At 41.8% G+C, this 17,607-nt stretch overlaps 1 protein-coding gene across 5 annotated transcripts in view; it reads left to right on the top strand.

Moving 5' to 3' along the window:
• Positions 1 to 16,891, top strand: part of KALRN (kalirin RhoGEF kinase) — a 621,231-nt gene extending 604,340 nt beyond the window's left edge. The window contains exons 52-60 of one of the 5 annotated variants that reach the window (XM_063076707.1): positions 1,938 to 1,965; positions 2,474 to 2,645; positions 4,224 to 4,345; positions 5,018 to 5,149; positions 6,664 to 6,828; positions 8,638 to 8,716; positions 11,791 to 11,991; positions 15,090 to 15,228; positions 15,804 to 16,891. In XM_063076707.1, coding sequence (XP_062932777.1) covers positions 1,938 to 1,965; positions 2,474 to 2,645; positions 4,224 to 4,345; positions 5,018 to 5,149; positions 6,664 to 6,828; positions 8,638 to 8,716; positions 11,791 to 11,991; positions 15,090 to 15,228; positions 15,804 to 16,349 — 1,584 coding nt within the window. In that variant the 3' untranslated portion in view covers positions 16,350 to 16,891. The remainder of the gene's footprint in view (positions 1 to 1,937; positions 1,966 to 2,473; positions 2,646 to 4,223; positions 4,346 to 5,017; positions 5,150 to 6,663; positions 6,829 to 8,637; positions 8,717 to 11,790; positions 11,992 to 15,089; positions 15,229 to 15,803) is intronic. The other 4 variants (XM_063076704.1, XM_063076727.1, XM_063076740.1 and 1 more) reach the window with 4 other exon arrangements.
• The last annotated feature ends 716 nt before the right edge of the window (positions 16,892 to 17,607 follow it).

The following is a 17,607-nucleotide window of genomic DNA, read 5'->3' as shown; positions in this document are numbered from 1 at the left end:
TCAAGTGACTGATTTGGATGTCATTCTCCCTGCCTTGCCTGAGCCTGGATGATAAATGTATGGCTTCCCCAGCACCCCCTACAGGTGATGCAGTTCTGCTTACCGTGTCTACTAACTGCTCACTGTCTACTAACCCTCCCCTACCATGGCCCAGAACCTTTTCACATAAAGCAGTCTCTTAGGTGTGAGAAAAGCAGTAGCTTTTACCAAATGCCCGCATGCATCCCCCATCCCACCCCAGAAAAGCCCCAGAGACAAGGAGTTTGTTTTTCTGAGCTCAGTACCCTTGGATGGAGGGGAACTTTCAGCAGCATTCCTCAAACCAGGCTACAGGTAATTCACCTGAGAGGAATTTCAAAAATTCTGATGCCCAGACCCCACTTCACACCAGAATCTCTAGGCATGAGGCCCGGGAATTGTCCCTTTTGTGTCTGGGATTAAGAACCACTGATTTAAAGGAAAGCTGAGCAGTGGTATGAGTGGCCTTTTGAGACTGGCAGAGGGTACTTCAGTGGCCAGAATCGGGACACTCAGCCCAGAACTTGGCACTGCAACAGTTTTCTGCAGCCCACTTTGTGAAAAACACGGGTGGTATAAACAGGCAGTTGGTTTGCAAAGAGGAACCCAAAGAAGGAAATAGCATCTTTGTTCCAAAGGGCTCATGTGGATCCCTCTGCAAGGGAAAACACACAGAAGCCATGCATGTTCATATAAGATGTAGGTAAGAGGGAGATAAACGTGAAGGCCCAGGTGGGCTATTTCATAAGGCACATGAGTTTTCTGGCTTCATTATGAGGGAAAGAAGAACTGCAAAATAAACTGAGATAAATCTCTTTAATAATAGGCTGCTCAGTAGAAGGAAGATGATTAGAATTAGCTAATCATTATTTAAATAGGTACTGAGTACTTATTTGTCAAGCATGGTGCTATGCACTTGACATACTTGATTTCATTTATTCTTGGTGATAGCACTTTGCACTAGGTATTATTTATCCCCATTTTATAATGGAGGCAATTGATGCTAATCAATTTGAAGTAATTAGCATAAAATCACATTAAATAAAACAGGTGACCCCAGCCTCTCTGACTCCAAAGCCCATGCTATTTTCACCATGCCAGGTCTTATGACCTAGACTTGAGTGATCAGAGGTAACACAAAGTGACCACCCTCTCAAGGAGAGGTAACTTTCCAGAATGGCTAGTTGGCTAGGACATTTTCCCTTCTGCAAAAGATCCAGGGTGTGACTGGGACAAGTCACTTAGTCAGCCTAAGTCCTCATTTTTTACCTATGCAGCAGAAAGGGCTAGAACGGTTAGGTCAGCAGTTTCCAAGTTGCCCTATGAAGGTCCAGGCTACAGGAGGTCATGCTGGGGTCAGGATGGACATCCTGGACTTCTCTTGTTCCCCTTCAACTGGGGAAGCTCTGCATTTAGCCACTTGAAGAGAAGCTTCCCCTGCTTGGGGAGGAGGAAGTAGAGGGAGAACATCTGGAAGGAAACCACTGGGTTAATTCATTTCGGTGACCCTTCCAGTTGGAAAAGTCTCAGGTCCTCTGTTTTTGAAAATTTACGACGGTAGGAAGTATTAGTGTCATAGCATTGTTTAGGAAGTACTGAATGGGAGGAGAGTGGGATTTTATACATGGGAAGGGAAAGAGAGCAGCCAAGGAGAGAGAGGACAGAAAGACCAGCCACAGGGGCCATACACCACCAGCAGAGAAAGTAAACAACTAGATTAGACAGGAAAGTAAACCGAGTGCCCTTTGTTGTGAGGCGTTTTGTTACTGTGCAGTGATACAGTCCCAACAAAGAGAGGTTGGGCTCCAGGCCTCATCTCCCTAAATTGTGCTTTCTTTTTACTCAACAGGGTAAAAGTCTCTTGTTCTGTTTTAGTAGTTTAGAATTCAAGCAATTTTCTGTTTCTTTGTGTTTTTCAGATCTTAAATCCAAATTTCATCCAAGAAGGTGAGTTAAAAAGCGATGGAATTGGGAATGTGGGGATTGGCTAAATAAATTATGGTAAATCTAGCATTAAGATACAGCCTGTAAACAATAGTGATATAGTTCTCTACTTATGGACAAGGAAAGATGTGTGTACGATAAACTGTCAGGTGAAAAGACTACAGCTTGCAATGTGTACAAGTATAATGGGATTCAATTTTGGTAAGAAGATGTGTGTTTATATAAATCCTGAAAGGAAACACACCAGAATGTTCACAGTAGTTGTCTCTGGATCATGACACCACGGAGCTTTTGCTTCTTCTTGTTTAGTATTTCATAGTTTTTCTACAATAAACATTTATTACTTTTAAATACTTTTAAAGGGACACAGATGACACAACAGTGTTGTGCTGAGGATTATTTGAATCTTTACACAATGTGGGTGGGAAATGAGAGTGTTGTGTTTTAAAAAATGGCTGTTTTATTCCAAGTTTGTTCTGAATGACGTGAATGTATGTCGGTTTGATCACAGTGGCCCCAGAATTCCTTGTGCCCTTAGTGGATGTGACCTGCTTGCTTGGGGACACAGTGATACTGCAGTGCAAAGCCTGTGGGCGGCCGAAGCCCATCATCACCTGGAAGGGTCCAGACCAGAACATCCTCGACACTGACAACAGCTCAGCCACATACACTGTCTCCTCCTGGTAAGCTGATTGCCCCATCAGCACCACTGGGGTGCCGCTTCTCTTCTGGTTGCTAGTCTCTCCAAGAGAATAGCTGCCCTGGCACCTATTCTGGATCAAACACTTGGCCTTGATTAGGAGACAGATTGAGTCAAAAACCACAGGTGGCTCAGTCTCACAGGACAGCTCTCAGAGCTGCGAGCTTTAGGTTCACTGCAGCCAGCTGCTCAGCCTGGTGAATGAACCCTGGGTCAGCACCACACACTTCACACATCACTCAGCACCATGTAGAGATACCTGGGACCAATAAGAACAGTTCGTAAAGACTGCGTTCTGGACCCTCATTAAACAAGTAAAGAAAAACATAAACCTTTATATGCCGGGTCAAGCATGAGCTGTAGTTTGGAAGGGCTTTTAGAGTCACTGCCTTACACTCACCCTGTTAGATGATCTTTCCCTAAGGCTCCCCAGCTTCATCTCTATGTCAGAAGAGGTAGAGCAAAACTGTGGTCCTCAAATCTGCACATCCTGGTGTATGTTTGTGCCCTTCAGGATGCTGTGAAACAGTGAAATATTTAATTCTTTACCTAAAAACAAACAAACAAAAAAGACTCATTCCAAAATGTGCAACAGAACATCAAGCTGTAAGCATGCTTCCACACAAGAAGGCCGTGAAACAGAACTTGGTTCTTGGCTGACTGCCTCACTGTCATTCTGTTAACATGTATTGCTACTAATTATGAGCTTTATTGTGTGCTTCTGCTTACGGTGGACAAGCGGTAGCAAGCCCTAAATGCTTAAGAAACGCTTATGGAAGAAACACCTAGAATCAAGAAATTTTCAGTCATTGACTTAATTTGTGTGCATGTGAAATGGAAAAAGACCACCATTCCCTGGTATTCCCAGCAGAGACTCCCTGGCCAGGTCATAAAATATCTGTGGGCCCGAGGAGCTTAGTGCGAGAGTCAGTGCTTGGTGAGGGTCATTAGGAGCAACAGAACATGTCACGACCACTGGAGAGGGAGTGGGGCTGACTGTGACTTCTGTACTTAACCCTTTCAGAGCCCTTAGGATGTCTCTGGCACAACTGGGGAAGTTATTTAGGTGGAGGAATTTACCCTCTCTTAACTCACTTACTTACTTTGAGAGTCCCATATGTAGAATTTGAAATATGTGAATGTTTTCATTCTTTAGTCTTTCCATTTTCTTGTACCATTCATTATTGATCTGTGAGACAAGATATTTTAGGACAAAATTGCTAGTGGTAATAATACTAATAGGAATGCGGACCAGTACTTGTATAAGACTGTTCATATTTCAAACCATATTCTAATTCTTATCTCATTTTATTCCTTAGTCTATCCCTCATTTATAAAAAAAAAACTTGAGAGATAGGTAGGGCTAGAAATTATTCCCCATTATAAGGAGATGGGGACATAGAGAGGCAAGGGGATCACTCATGGTGTGTAGGTAGGTAATAGAACAGGGAGTAGACTTTGGGCCTCAACTCAGCACACCATGTGCCAACCCTATGGGGTTTTACCCACCAGTCAGTTGTCTCATTACTGGATCTGAGGGATATCCTTTTAATGTCTCTAGTGATTCTGGGGAAATCACCCTGAAGATCTGCAATCTGATGCCCCAAGACAGTGGGATTTATACCTGCATAGCAACAAATGACCATGGGACCACATCAACGTCTGCTACAGTTAAAGTGCAAGGTACAGTTTCTTTGTTAGTCAAACTTTTTATAATACATCTTCTAAATATTTACTTTTTTAATTGTTATAAAAATACACAACATAAAATGTGCCATCTTAACCATTTTTAAGTGTACGGTTCAGTGGCATTTAAGCACATTCACATTTCGTGCTACCACATTTCGTGATTCTTCCCGAACTGAAACTCCATCCACACCCACTAAACAATAACTCCCCGCTCCCCCCTTCCCACAGCCCCTGGCCACCACCATTCTACTTTCTGTGTCTATGAATTTGTGTTAGTCAAACATTTTAAGTGATCATTACAAGGGTTCCCTGAGAGCCGGGGAAGAAAAAACCCATTGTGAAAATTTCAAAATCAAGATCTAGCAAACGGGAAGAGAGCAAATCTTTGCTTAGAGCTCTCTGTAGCCTTCCATAAACCTTCTGCACAGTTCTCTGACCTAACTTTATCTCCAGTGTGCAGTATTTAGCCTAAGGAAGAACTTCAGATAGCAAGAGTTGTCTCCAAGTCTCCCTCAGTCCTAACGAAATGTATGCCACTTGATGCAGGAGGTCATAGAAAACATTTGAGACACAGGTTAGGTAACGTTTCCTAGATGACATTCCACGTTGGTAGAAAATGCCAAGGTCTGCAGAAGTAGCACTTGATCCTGATTTCTGTCTCCGTAGGTGTTCCAGCAGCCCCCAACCGCCCCATTGCCCAGGAGAGAAGCTGCACCTCCGTAATTCTCCGCTGGCTGCCCCCGTCCAGCACGGGCAACTGCACTATTTCTGGTTACACCGTGGAGTACAGAGAGGAAGGTGCGCCATCTCCTCCTGCTCTTCTTTTTCTGTCTTCTCTTCCTCTCAGGGAGATCCTTCAGAGTTATAAACCTGTTATCCTCCTCGTCTTTCAGAAGCTGTTCCATCTTGTGTCTTTCAACTCAGCACAGGGGCCTGAATGCCAGACTACAGCCACCTTCTGATCTCAAACATCAAGCAGCTGTTTTTGCTAAGATGATGTAAACCTCCCTGACATGTATATGACCTAGGGCAGGTTTCAAAGTGCCTTTCTGCACATTTCCCTACTTAACATGCTCAATCACTGAGGATGATCGGGCCCATTTTACAAATGAGGAAGCTAAGGTTTCTCATTAGTGGTTCTCTCACTAGAACCCTGCTCTCTAGTTTGCTAATTTGTGATCTTTCTCCCAGAGTAATAACTGGGGTAGTATGATCAGAGCTCTATCCCCCGGCCCCTAGATAAAATTAAGAGTATACACACACACACACACACACTCTCATAGGTGTTTGTATATTTTTTAATTGTGTAGTTTAAAATTCTGCAATTTAAACTTTTAAAATTTGTTACATTTACATGCTACAAGTGCATGTATTTTTTTTTAGCATTTACAAACGGCTGAGCCGGTCTACTAGTTATCAAGAATTAGTTAAAATAAGAAGCTGCCAGATAGTTCTAATTGTTAATAACACATCTCTGAACCACATTATGAATCACACAATTGAATTAAAAGCAACTACATGACCCCTCCAAACCAAAATCATCCATTTTACTCTACTTTCCATTACTCGTTTTATTTTAACTCTTCTTCTCTTTCATCAAACAGGCCCCCTGCAGTTATAAAACTGCTTATTTCTGCATCTTTCTTAAGCCATCCGCTCTTGTGTTTCCCAGGTCAGCACAACGAACATTTCACAAAGTTCATACTTTAGCATTATTCAGTCATACTTCATCTCATGACTATGTTCTCTTGGGTACATTGTTTAATCTTTCTGAGGCTCTTTTTCTTCATCTGTAAGGTAAAGTTAATGCTCCCTACCTCGTGTGGTTTCTGTGGACTTAAGTGAGAAAGTTAAACGAGAGAACTATGTTGAAGACACTTTCCACAGTAATTTACACATACTTGGTACTCAGTACTGTACATGTTAATTTCCATTTTGTTTCAATTTCCAAATGCATATTTTCTCTCATTGTTTAACTTATAATATAGTCTTCCAGCCTTATTACAAATGTATCACATGATCCTCTGTAAATTCTGGATTATCTATGTCTTTTCACTCTCACATTTACACATTTGAGAATGAACAGAATCTACAGGCCAACTTCTTATGCACTCTTCACCGTTTATTCAGTCATTTATGAAATCGAACCCAAACCTGCCACTGTTGGCCCACAGGCTTTCAGAGCCTGGCACAGTGACCACAATTGTCCCTTGAATTGAATGTGTCAATTTTCCTTACTTTGTTTGCCGAAAGTCTTTGAAACAATGTTGCTTTGGCTTGTTCTCTTTCCCTCTCCTCGGAAACTGCACCAGGTTCCCAGGTCTGGCAGCAGTCAGTAGCTTCTACCTTGGACACTTATCTCGTCATTGAAGACCTTAGTCCTGGGTGTCCTTATCAGTTCAGAGTCAGCGCCAGTAACCCCTGGGGAATCAGCCTTCCTAGCGAGCCCTCAGAGTTCGTGCGACTTCCGGAATACGGTGAGTCCCAGCCAGGACCAGGACCCCGGCAGTGGAGGCCAGGCACCCAGCCAGCACTGGCTGCTCCTTGACAGGTCAGGCCATCATGCAAGAGGTGCCTGGAGCTGCTTGCTCAGTCAAGCAACATTTTAGAGGCCTGAAGATGTGTCCTTAAAGTGTGACTACAAGTATCTTGGAGCAAATGTTAGGTCTGCCACCCATGCTAACCCTGGGCCTGCCAAGTTCCCTAGGGGACCAGGTGTGTCTCCAGGAACACAGAGGTACAGGCAGGAGGCAGGAGTCACATGGATGCCATCCACCCCTCTTCTGAGACAAAATACAAAGCCTACTCTCACCTGAGCATCTCCGCCAGACAGAAACATACCTCATAGCATAGGGACAGCCCCACTGACCAGCTTCAAATGGGGAGAGAAAGTGACCTTGTTGAAGGATTTAACTATGAAATGAATATTTGATAGTTTCTTTGCCCCCAACCCTCCCAGAATTTATTTTTTCAACATGGATATATTTTTATGTAGATTTGTTGCAAAACAAAATGTTTGTGGAAAAATAAAATTGAAAGATAATACAAATCTTTCCATGAACTTTTTGAAATACCCTTGTACATATAACTAGCTAAATACAAGTATTTTACAAACATGGTGCTTATTTTGCCCACCTATTCACCTTGATCCCAGGGATGTTTTTAAAAGAGGACACTTGCTAGCCTAAAGAAATCTGCAGATAGTGACATTTCGGGCACTGCAAGAGAGTGGTCTGTGTGTGTTAGGGAGGTCTCTGCACTTAAAAGACAATGGGTCTGTGGCTCTTTGAGTTGAGGCAGTCTCCAGAGGGGCTTTGGAAACCCTTTGGGGCTTTGGGCTACGCCCCTCCCCCCAGTTGAATCCAGAAATGCTCTCCAGCCTGCCTCCATGCCAGCCCAGTCAGTTCCCTCCCAGTGACTTTAACTTTGTCCCATGGGCCTGTGACTCACTGGGAACCTTGGCCCTGAGTCTGTTTCCTCAGAATTCAATATGGACAAGCCACTATTAGCCCTGGCCAGACTGTACTCTGGGAAGGCTGAGGTGACCAGCTCTGGGGTCAGAAGAGCCGTGCTGCTGACCTGGTTCCTCTCCTCCCCAAGCCACTAACTCAGTCCCAGATGTCCACTGTTCATGTTTTGCTGCTTGTGAGCTTTGGTCTCCAGCAGACAACACAAATACATATTGGTGTGCATGTTCATGCGTGTGTGTATGTACATCATTGCCAGGGAATTGACAAATCATGCAAGGTAATGCAGCCCAAGAGTCTACTCAGGCATATACTGTGGGTTAGGTCAAATCATTCAATATACTGGATAAGCTCATTAGTGCCTGAGAACAGTGGGGGCAAGAAAGAGAAGTTTTAAAATGTTCTTTTTTTTTTCTCTTTTCTTGACTTTGTAAGTTTTCTCCTATTCGCTCTACCTCTTCCCTAAAGCCATGACTTTCACTGGCTATTTTAGGCCTTCAGAGTATTTTTCACCTTCCCTTTTTTTTAAAAAAACAAATTTCTATTTTAAAATATCCAGAAGTTACATTTCTGGTTTTCCCGAGCTTTCCCTTTGTTTTAGTAGGCAGCAGAGGTGGTCTGACTCTGCCATGTCAGTTCCCCTTAGATGATATTTTTAAAAATAACATTCCAGAGAATCATGGCCTTTTCCCATGGAGTTAGAGTCCATATTTAGTCATGAGAATTGCGTTGGGGTAATGCTGAAGTTCTTCTGTTAACCTTTTCTTTTCTCTTATATGACATCCTCAGTATCATAAATGAATTCTCTCTTTTCCAAAGATGCTGCTGCTGATGGTGCCACCATTTCATGGAAGGAAAACTTTGATTCTGCTTATACTGAACTGAATGAAATTGGACGGTAAGGACACAGTTTTGTGTTCCTTCCCTAATGACTCTTAGCAACATCACAACAGAGTGACTAGTTTTTGTTGTTTGTTTCTTTCTTTTATAGATGCATTCTCTCTATAGTAAGAAAACAACTAGGGTATTTATGTGGTTCCCTACCATTCTCACTTCTTAACTTGGATGCTTCACTCGTCAACTCTCAGCCTTTTTTCTTTTCTTACATAAGAATTTAAGGCTCAAAAGTTTCTTCAGAGTACAAATTGTAGCTATATTTCCCAAGTTTTGATATGTGGCATTTTCATTATCTTTTAGTTCTATGTATTTTTTCTTAAACTGTGATTTTTTTCTTTGACCCAGTTATAATGGAAAAAATGTTTTAACCTGTATGAGGTTTTTAAATGTATGAGATTTTTAAAAATTATCTTTTTAGAGAAAGAGAAGGAAAAGAAAAGAAGAAAAAGAAGAAAAAAATTATCTTTTTGTTACTGATTTTTAACTTAATTGCATTGTGATTAGAGAACTTAGTCTATATGATATTGATTCCTTGATTTTTGTTGGGACTTGATTTATGAGTAGTACATGGTCAATTTTTGTGAAAAGTTCCATGTGTTCTTGAGAAGAATGTATAATCACTAATTGTTAGATATAGGTCTCTATATATGTTCATGTGTCAAGCACATTATTGCTCTATGGGTATTTCTAGTCCAAATCCTCCCGGACAACACACACACCCCTTTCCTCTCTCTCTCTCTCTCTCTCTCTCTCTCTCTCTCTCTCTCTCTCTCTCTCTCTCTCTCTCTGTCACTCAGTGTCTCAGTTACAGAACATTTAGTGTGCCTCAAAAATAAAAAGGATAAAAATATGACTTTCAACAGAATAGTAATTTAAAAGTTCATCACCATGCCCACAAAATAGTTGATGGGAAAGGAACAAAAAGGGTTCATCCCAGAGCATTTGTCTGCAGGTGGTCTGGGTGAGAAAATGTGGGCTGATCTTACAAATTGCTCACCCACCCTGGATGTATAAATAAAAGAGCACCCCCTAACAGTTGGGCTTTCGTATCATCTCCGTCTCTGATTGGCATCTCTCAAGGAAGCATACAATTTCCTAAGTTGGGTGGTTGTGACAGAGTTTGTAGATAGAGCCAAAATATTCACTATTTCTGTTGTTAGGCAGGAGTCACAATGCAATTCACTGTACCTTTCATCAAAAACAAACTTTAGCTCTTGAGTAGAAAAACACACTCAGATTCTCCCACTATAACTCTCACAACATGCTTCTGACATCATATGTGTGGGGTTTTTGTCCCACCAGCAAGCAAGCAATCAATTCTGCAGTGGACACCAACAGGGCGTGCTCTAATTCAGATAAATTCTGATACTATCTACCTGGAGATAGATTCAGATCCCACAGGTTGAGCGCTCCGTCCCCAAGACTGCCCCCACCACGATGGGGCCGTCACAAGTCCAGGTCCTGGAACTTCTGACCGATCAGATATCAATCAGGGTCCCCACAAACCTCTCCTCAGGTTCAGATGACTTGCTAAGTGGCTCACAGAACTCAGGAAAACACTTTCTTATACTTCCTGGTTTATTAAAATGATATGACAAAGGATACAGATGAAGAGATGCACAGGGCAAGGAATGGGGGAGGGGCACAGAGCTTCCATGACCTCCCTGGGCATTGCTCCCTCCAGGAACTTCCATGTGTTCAGCTGTCTGGAAGCTCTCTGAACCCTGTCCTTTTGGGGTTTTATGGAAACTTCATTACATAGGCATGATTGAAGCATGGACAACCATGTAGAAATATAATTGGAGAAAAAGGGTATGATCTAACATTAACAGACTGGGTGAGGAAACCCATCAATGGGTTCTTCTTGGCCTCTCTGTGCAGCATTCCTTCCTCCTGGCTATGGGGCAAGACCCCTTCTGGAATGGAGGTCTTATGACCTACAATCTAAGGAAGGTCAGAGAATTTCCTGCCTCGGGAAGAAAAAGGAGCAGATGAAAGGAGGACAGGAGAAGGTCAGAGAGAGAGACTGTTTTCTGAGGCCTGCCTCTGAAGCCTAAGGAGTTCCAGCATTATAACAAAAAAACAAGGGTTATGAGAATTATGAGCTAGGAAAAGTGGACAAAAACCAGTATATGTGTGTGTGTGTGTGTGTGTGTATATACACATACAAGGTTACTTCAAAAAAATTCATGGAAAGACAACTACAAAGTAATACAAATCTTTCCATGAACTTTTTGAAGACCCCTTGTGTATCAAAATATCACAACTCTATTCCCTGTCTTCTTTGGGTAGCAAAACAGAGGGAAAAAAGGCCAAAGGAAGTTTATGTGACTGTTTACTCCTCTGCTCTTTTACTTCCTTCTACGGGGCTGTAACAGCATCTGGGAACCATTCTGTCTATTTCAGGAGTGGGTAATTTTGTTAGATGTGATAATGGCAGGGTGGTTATACATTTTTTAATGTCCTTGTCAATTACAGATGCAAACTGAAGTATTTATGAGTGAAATTACATATCTGGCTTTGCTTAAAATACTTCAGAGAAAAAAACGGGGGATGGGAAAGGGATAGATAAAACAAAATTGTTAAATGTTGATAATTATTAAAGCTGGATGCACAGGAGATCTATTCTGCTTTTCTCTTTACTTTTGTGTATATTAGAAATTTTCCATAATAAAAAGATAATGAACAAAATAAAATGAAAAACTGGCCTCTTTAAAAATGTTTTTTAAATTATCATTAAGTAGAATTCCTCCTTCTTTAACGTTGCTGTTGTTATTGTTGCATTTTATAGAAATATGTTCTACTTAGAAAACTGAACCTGTGGTTGATGTTCAAAGTGATAGGGAAATATATTGACTAAAAAATGATATTAGTTAGCTTTTTGCATCTTAAAGAACCCTAAAATGCTAAGGAAGGAAAAACAGGTTTTCTGGATGACATTATAATTTAAAATATAGGAGAGTAGGATTCCTAACAAAATGTGACTGTCTGACCACTTCATGCAAAACTTTACACATTCCTGGGTAAAATAAAACCTAGTTCATTGGAAAATGCTTTCTTCCTTTTGTTTTCCAGAGGCCGTTTCTCCATAGTAAAGAAATGCATTCACAAAGCCACCCGCAAGGATGTGGCTGTGAAATTCGTTAGCAAAAAAATGAAGAAGAAAGAGCAGGCTGCCCACGAGGCCGCCCTCCTGCAGCACCTGCAGCACCCGCAGTACATCACTCTCCACGACACCTATGAGTCCCCCACATCCTACATCCTGATTTTGGAATTGTAAGTACTGGTGTCATCTCTCTAAGGTGGTTCCCACCTGCTTGGGTTATTTATTGCCCACCATTAATGGAAAAGAAGGTTGTATTTTTTTTTACAATGTATTATAGTTTACGAAGTGCTACATGTAACATGCACTCTCTCCCCCAACTTGTATACGTGTTATTCCATTTTGTAGATTAGAAAATCAAGGACAAAGAAGATCCTTAAAACGAAGAGATGTGGAAGCTGGGACTTGAACTCACACCCCTCACTCCAATTTTCATTTTCTTTGTTATAGACTCTTGGATGGCTAGGAGTTTAGGAAGAGCTTATTGACAGTAGGCAGATTGAGGGTTGATGGGGTGGAGTTGAAATGAGAGGGCTTTGTGCATCAGCTTCCCACCATGGTATCCCCAGTCTACTGCCCAAGGAATTCCTTTTAGGGTGGAACCTTACCTCCAAAACATTCCACTCATTCCAGATTTTCTAGGGACTTAGGCAACCAAATACTTGGTCTCCAGAACAGATCAAATAGAACATTAAAGTTACATTCTCCCCACTGTTACCCCAAGCTAAGAACAGAGATCATGCTCTGTGGTTTCTTACAGAGACTAAAGAGAACAGAATCTTTTCAGAAGTAGTAGAGATAACACAGAAATGGCTGCTGGCCTGGACAGGAGACAGACGTGTCCACACAGACCAGTGCTGCGTATGGCTTCATGGGAGCCCACATTTCATAGAGATGAACCTGCATTTTCAGCCTTTCAGCTGTCATTTTTCATCTTGCTCTTGTGTGCTTGTCAATCTAGGTGTGTGGGTAAGGGGTCTTTGAAGCAGTAACTTGTGATAAATTTATTTAAGACGAAAAAGAAAGCAAAAATAAAAACATCTTTAGCCACATTTTTAAGTCAATTGAAAAGAAACAAGAGGAGGCAAAATCAGCACTGTTAGGATGTGTAATCCTTTCATGAAATTTAACTTTACCTGGCTGTGTAGTAGTTGGTAGTTTGTCACTTTGGACTTAGCAAACAGATTTAACAGTCTTTAAGAGCCTAACCTATTTGTTGGGAACTTCCTCATTCAAAAGGCATATTCCATTGACAGTGAACCATCCTTGTTTACAAGTGACAACATTTATGCTTGAGTTCCAATAAAGGGCATTGTCACTTTGTACCAGGATGGTTCAGCAGACCCAGAACTTTTGCCCCTTCCGACATGCCTACTACTGTTCCAAGAGAAGGTGTCGACGATCAGGCTGCCACAGAACATGGAAAGAAGCTGTTCTTGGAATGAAGAATCTAGACTCATGTCCCAGTTGTGTGATTTGGAACAGAATACTTAGTTTCCTGGACCACAGGGTCCTCACCTGTGAAGACTAAAGAATTCCTCCAACTTCCCCGAGATGTGGCAGGAATTAAGTTATATGGAAGCTAGGTTGAATTAGTTTAGCAAGCATTTACTGAGCACTTGCTATGCGCCAACCACTGTGCAGACCAGGGCTGAGTTGGGGGGAACAAGGTGAAAAGATACGGTTCTTGCCCTTTAGGAGTTATAAGTCCTAATGAGGAAGACCAATAGTTAAATGGATGATTTCATTATATCATGGTAAATATTAAGAAAGAAATGCCTGCATTGGAGAGGGTTCCTGTGAGAATATAGAAAGGTGCTCAGTCGGACTTGAGGTTAGGGGAAAATCTGTGGAGATGCAATGCCTGAGCTAAACCATGTGCTGAATCTTGGTTACAATCTGACTGTGGGTCTCCCCTTTGGTGTCACCAGAATTGCTTGTAGAGCTTTTCTCTACCAGGCAACTAAGATGCTGATTCCCCAGTCTAGGGTGGGATGTGGGCTTCTGCATTATTCAAAAGCTCTAAGGTTGAACTTGGGAACTGAGGCTTTCTACTCTTGGTTGATTGCTGTTGTTAATTTCTCCCTTAATTGCTCCAAGAAGTTCAGGGGGATGCATTTAATATGCCCCACTGGTAGTACTCCACTCTAACTATTCTTACCCCACCCCCAGCAGGGTCAGACGAAGGCAAAGGAGGCCTTTGTTGTTTCTAGCCTCTGCTCCTGTCAAGGAAAATAAGAAGAGACCAGCGGGAAGTAACAAGCTAGAGGAGAGAATGGAAACTTGGGCGGGGGGGGGGGGGGGGGGGGGGGGGGGGGGGGGGGGGGGGGTGGTGTTCAGCTGTGATCAAAAGTAGTTTCTGACCCTGCATCAAGCTCCTTTACCTGGGCATTTCCTTGGGATGTGCCTTTAACAGCCCAATGTACCTTAAAGAACAATTGACATTTGGTCACTCCTTCCTGTGAGAGAGCACAGGGTGCCTGAAAACAGCTACCATTTACTGAGCACTTACTTACGTTACCAATTATGCTTAAAGGCCTCATTTTCTCTCTACTCTTGCACAATCCTCATAATGAAGTAGGTATTATTCTATTGCTGCTGTTGTTATTATTTCCACTTTAAAGATGGTGCGCTTCCGGGAAGCCAAAACACAGGGAGTTTAAATGACTTGCCCCCAGCAGGTAGGTGACAGAACCAGAATCAAATCCGGGTCTGGCTGGCTCCATGTACCATGCTCTCAGTCACATACCTTAAGATTGCAAAGTTTCCCAGAAGGAAAGGACTCAAAAAGGGATCAAGAATGCCAAGGACAAACTTTGGCTACTTTCTATTTTCCCCAACTAAAAATTTACAGATAAAAGTAGTTTGCAAAACACACATGGAGCTGTGTGCAGACACTAGGTTCTGGTTAATCAGAATATTGCTTATGTCTCTCTCAATGAAGGCTTTCTTTATTTTGCAATCTAACCTCTCAAAGGGATGTCAGACCTTTCTTCTTATGAGCAATTTTAAAAGTTAACAAAAACAGAATACTTCTTAAACAGGTTATACAGATTTCTTTCCTGAAGCGCACTACATTTGTAAATATTTATTTTAGTTCTGAACATTACACTAACTTTGGGTTCTAACTAAAATATGCATGTGCTGCAACACTGATCTTCATTTATAACAGGAAATAAGAAAGATCTTAGAGATCTCACAGGTGTGTACATGTGTTATCTCTCTGTTTCTTCAGAAACATATTTTCTTTGCCTTTTCTCCCTATTTTCAGGATGGATGATGGCCGGCTCTTAGACTACCTAATGAATCACGATGAGCTGATGGAGGAAAAAGTAGCTTTCTACATCCGAGACATCATGGAAGCCCTGCAGTACCTTCACAACTGCAGGGTTGCACATTTGGACATAAAGGTAATAAGAAATAGCAACCCTTGCAGGGAAACAGCTAAGTCCAACTGACCAGTCATTACCCTTGAGCAATGTCAATTTGAATTCATTTTATTTATTTAGATTAGAAATCTATGACTGTTAAACAGAAACTAAGTAGTCAGACAATTTAAGTGCTCTATCCAGGAATTAATGAGAACATACCAGAGTCACAAAATGACAGCTGGGGTGAGAGAAGGAAGGGAAGCTTTAACTATCTAGTCTAACTTTATGGAAGAAAGCAAATAAATGTTACCTTCTCTTTTATGCTGCTCAGAAAGAAGCCCCTGTTCTCCAAAATGAGAAATTTATCCTTTTCTTGATTCAATGCAGAAGCAAAGGGTAGTTAAGAAGACTGAAGTGCCACCCAAACTCAGAATTTAGTGAGTTCAAACTCATAGTTAGCAGCCTCCTATGCGCTTTGAATAGGGAATTTCCCATACACTGGAGGCTCTGTCAGAGAAGAGCAGAACTGTGATTGAACTAACGGAGCCCTACTGTAGTCAAAACAGGGAACTGAACTTGCCTTCTCTTCTCTCTGCCTCTCTGGATCTCCGCAGCCTGAAAACTTGCTCATTGACCTACGAATTCCGGTGCCTCGAGTGAAGCTTATCGACTTGGAGGATGCCGTCCAGATCTCAGGTCACTTCCACATCCACCATCTGCTGGGGAATCCTGAGTTTGCTGCCCCAGAAGTGATCCAGGGCATCCCTGTCTCTCTGGGCACAGACATCTGGAGCATTGGGGTTCTGACATACGTCATGCTGAGTGGGGTCTCCCCTTTCTTGGATGAGAGCAAAGAGGAGACGTGTATCAATGTCTGCAGGGTGGATTTCAGCTTCCCACATGAATATTTCTGTGGTGTGAGCAATGCCGCCAGAGATTTTATCAATGTGATCTTACAGGAAGACTTCCGGAGACGGCCCACGGCAGCCACTTGCCTGCAGCATCCATGGCTGCAGCCCCACAATGGCAGCTACTCCAAGATCCCCCTGGATACCTCCCGCCTGGCGTGCTTCATAGAGCGCCGCAAGCACCAGAATGACGTCCGGCCAATTCCCAACGTCAAGAGCTACATTGTCAATCGGGTGAACCAAGGGACATAGCCCTCTCCCAGCCTGTGAGGTTTCACGTAGAAATGCAGTGTGAACCAAAGCAAGACTGAATGTGTCTGTACATAATTCTGTCCATTTTTTCACTCCACGTGGTTCTCTGGATTGAGAGGTGTACCTCTAAAAGCTTGTCAGTGGTTATTCAGGGTCTGAGCAGCAGTAAAAGTCACCCTACATCCAGGGACTTTCCAAAAGGTCATTCTGAAGAAATGAAGATGCAAAGAGTCACAGAAAGAGTTAAAAAGAAGGGCAAGGATAACAAGAATATAAGCTGTTATAATATTTTAACTGTATGTTCCAGAATGAGTGGTTTACTGGGCAAATCTTAAGCTCACTATAGTAAGTATAAAAGGTTTCTGCCTTTGCCGAAATTTTAAGCAAAAATTCTATTTAATAGACATGTCATGTATATCAACTATTCTGGTTTAGATGACTTAGATATAGTTTCTTAATAGGATGCATATACACATACAGTATAACATATCCCATTCAGGTTCCAGAGTTTTATAATATAGAGATATATATGAAATCATAAGTAAGTAACTTTGAGTGCTACAGTTAAGACAGTAATTTATTTATTGAAGCATTACGTTGTTTTGACTAAGCACAATTAGATGACAATTTTTTAGAGCATTTTATAAATCTTGTATAGAAATCTTTTACCAGAACCTGTGCATTAAGAGAAAGCAATGTTACCCTTTTCAATCTGTGAATGGGAAGATTTTTCTCTTAGTCACAGATTAATTCTCTTAGTCAAGATAAATTCTGTATATGAAATGCTACCCCCGAATTCACTGGCAGCTCTGAGTTAATCTGGCAGGAAAGCCTGCCAGGAAATAAGTCTAAATACAGTAAGAGTTGTGGGACTATTTTTATGTCTACACCTGGTTTGAAATAGGTAAATGAATATAACAGGTTCATACAAAAGGGCAAATAGAAACCTTTCCTATAGTTCCTATGAACAACGTACCAACACTTTCTGATTTCTTCTACAGCTGTAGAATACAGTCTTCAGAAAGCTGGCTTGCTTTATTTCTATACCCTTATTGTAGGTAAGGGGTGCTTACCAAAAGGAGGCAGCCATATAGGCCTTTTAAATGCCTGGTCCTAAGTGCTTTTGGAAGCCATGGAGCAAAACCTGATACATCACCCTAACAGAGCATTGAGTTTTAACTGAGATTGCAACACCTGTCACCACTCAGCCACCAATATTTCTCTGGACTAAAAGGACTAATTGTATTAATTGCTGATT

The sequence above is a fragment of the Cynocephalus volans genome, chromosome 1 (genome assembly GCF_027409185.1).
Source record: "Cynocephalus volans isolate mCynVol1 chromosome 1, mCynVol1.pri, whole genome shotgun sequence".
In the NCBI taxonomy this organism is placed as follows: domain Eukaryota; kingdom Metazoa; phylum Chordata; class Mammalia; order Dermoptera; family Cynocephalidae; genus Cynocephalus; species Cynocephalus volans.
This window is presented reverse-complemented; position numbering and strand designations above follow the sequence as displayed.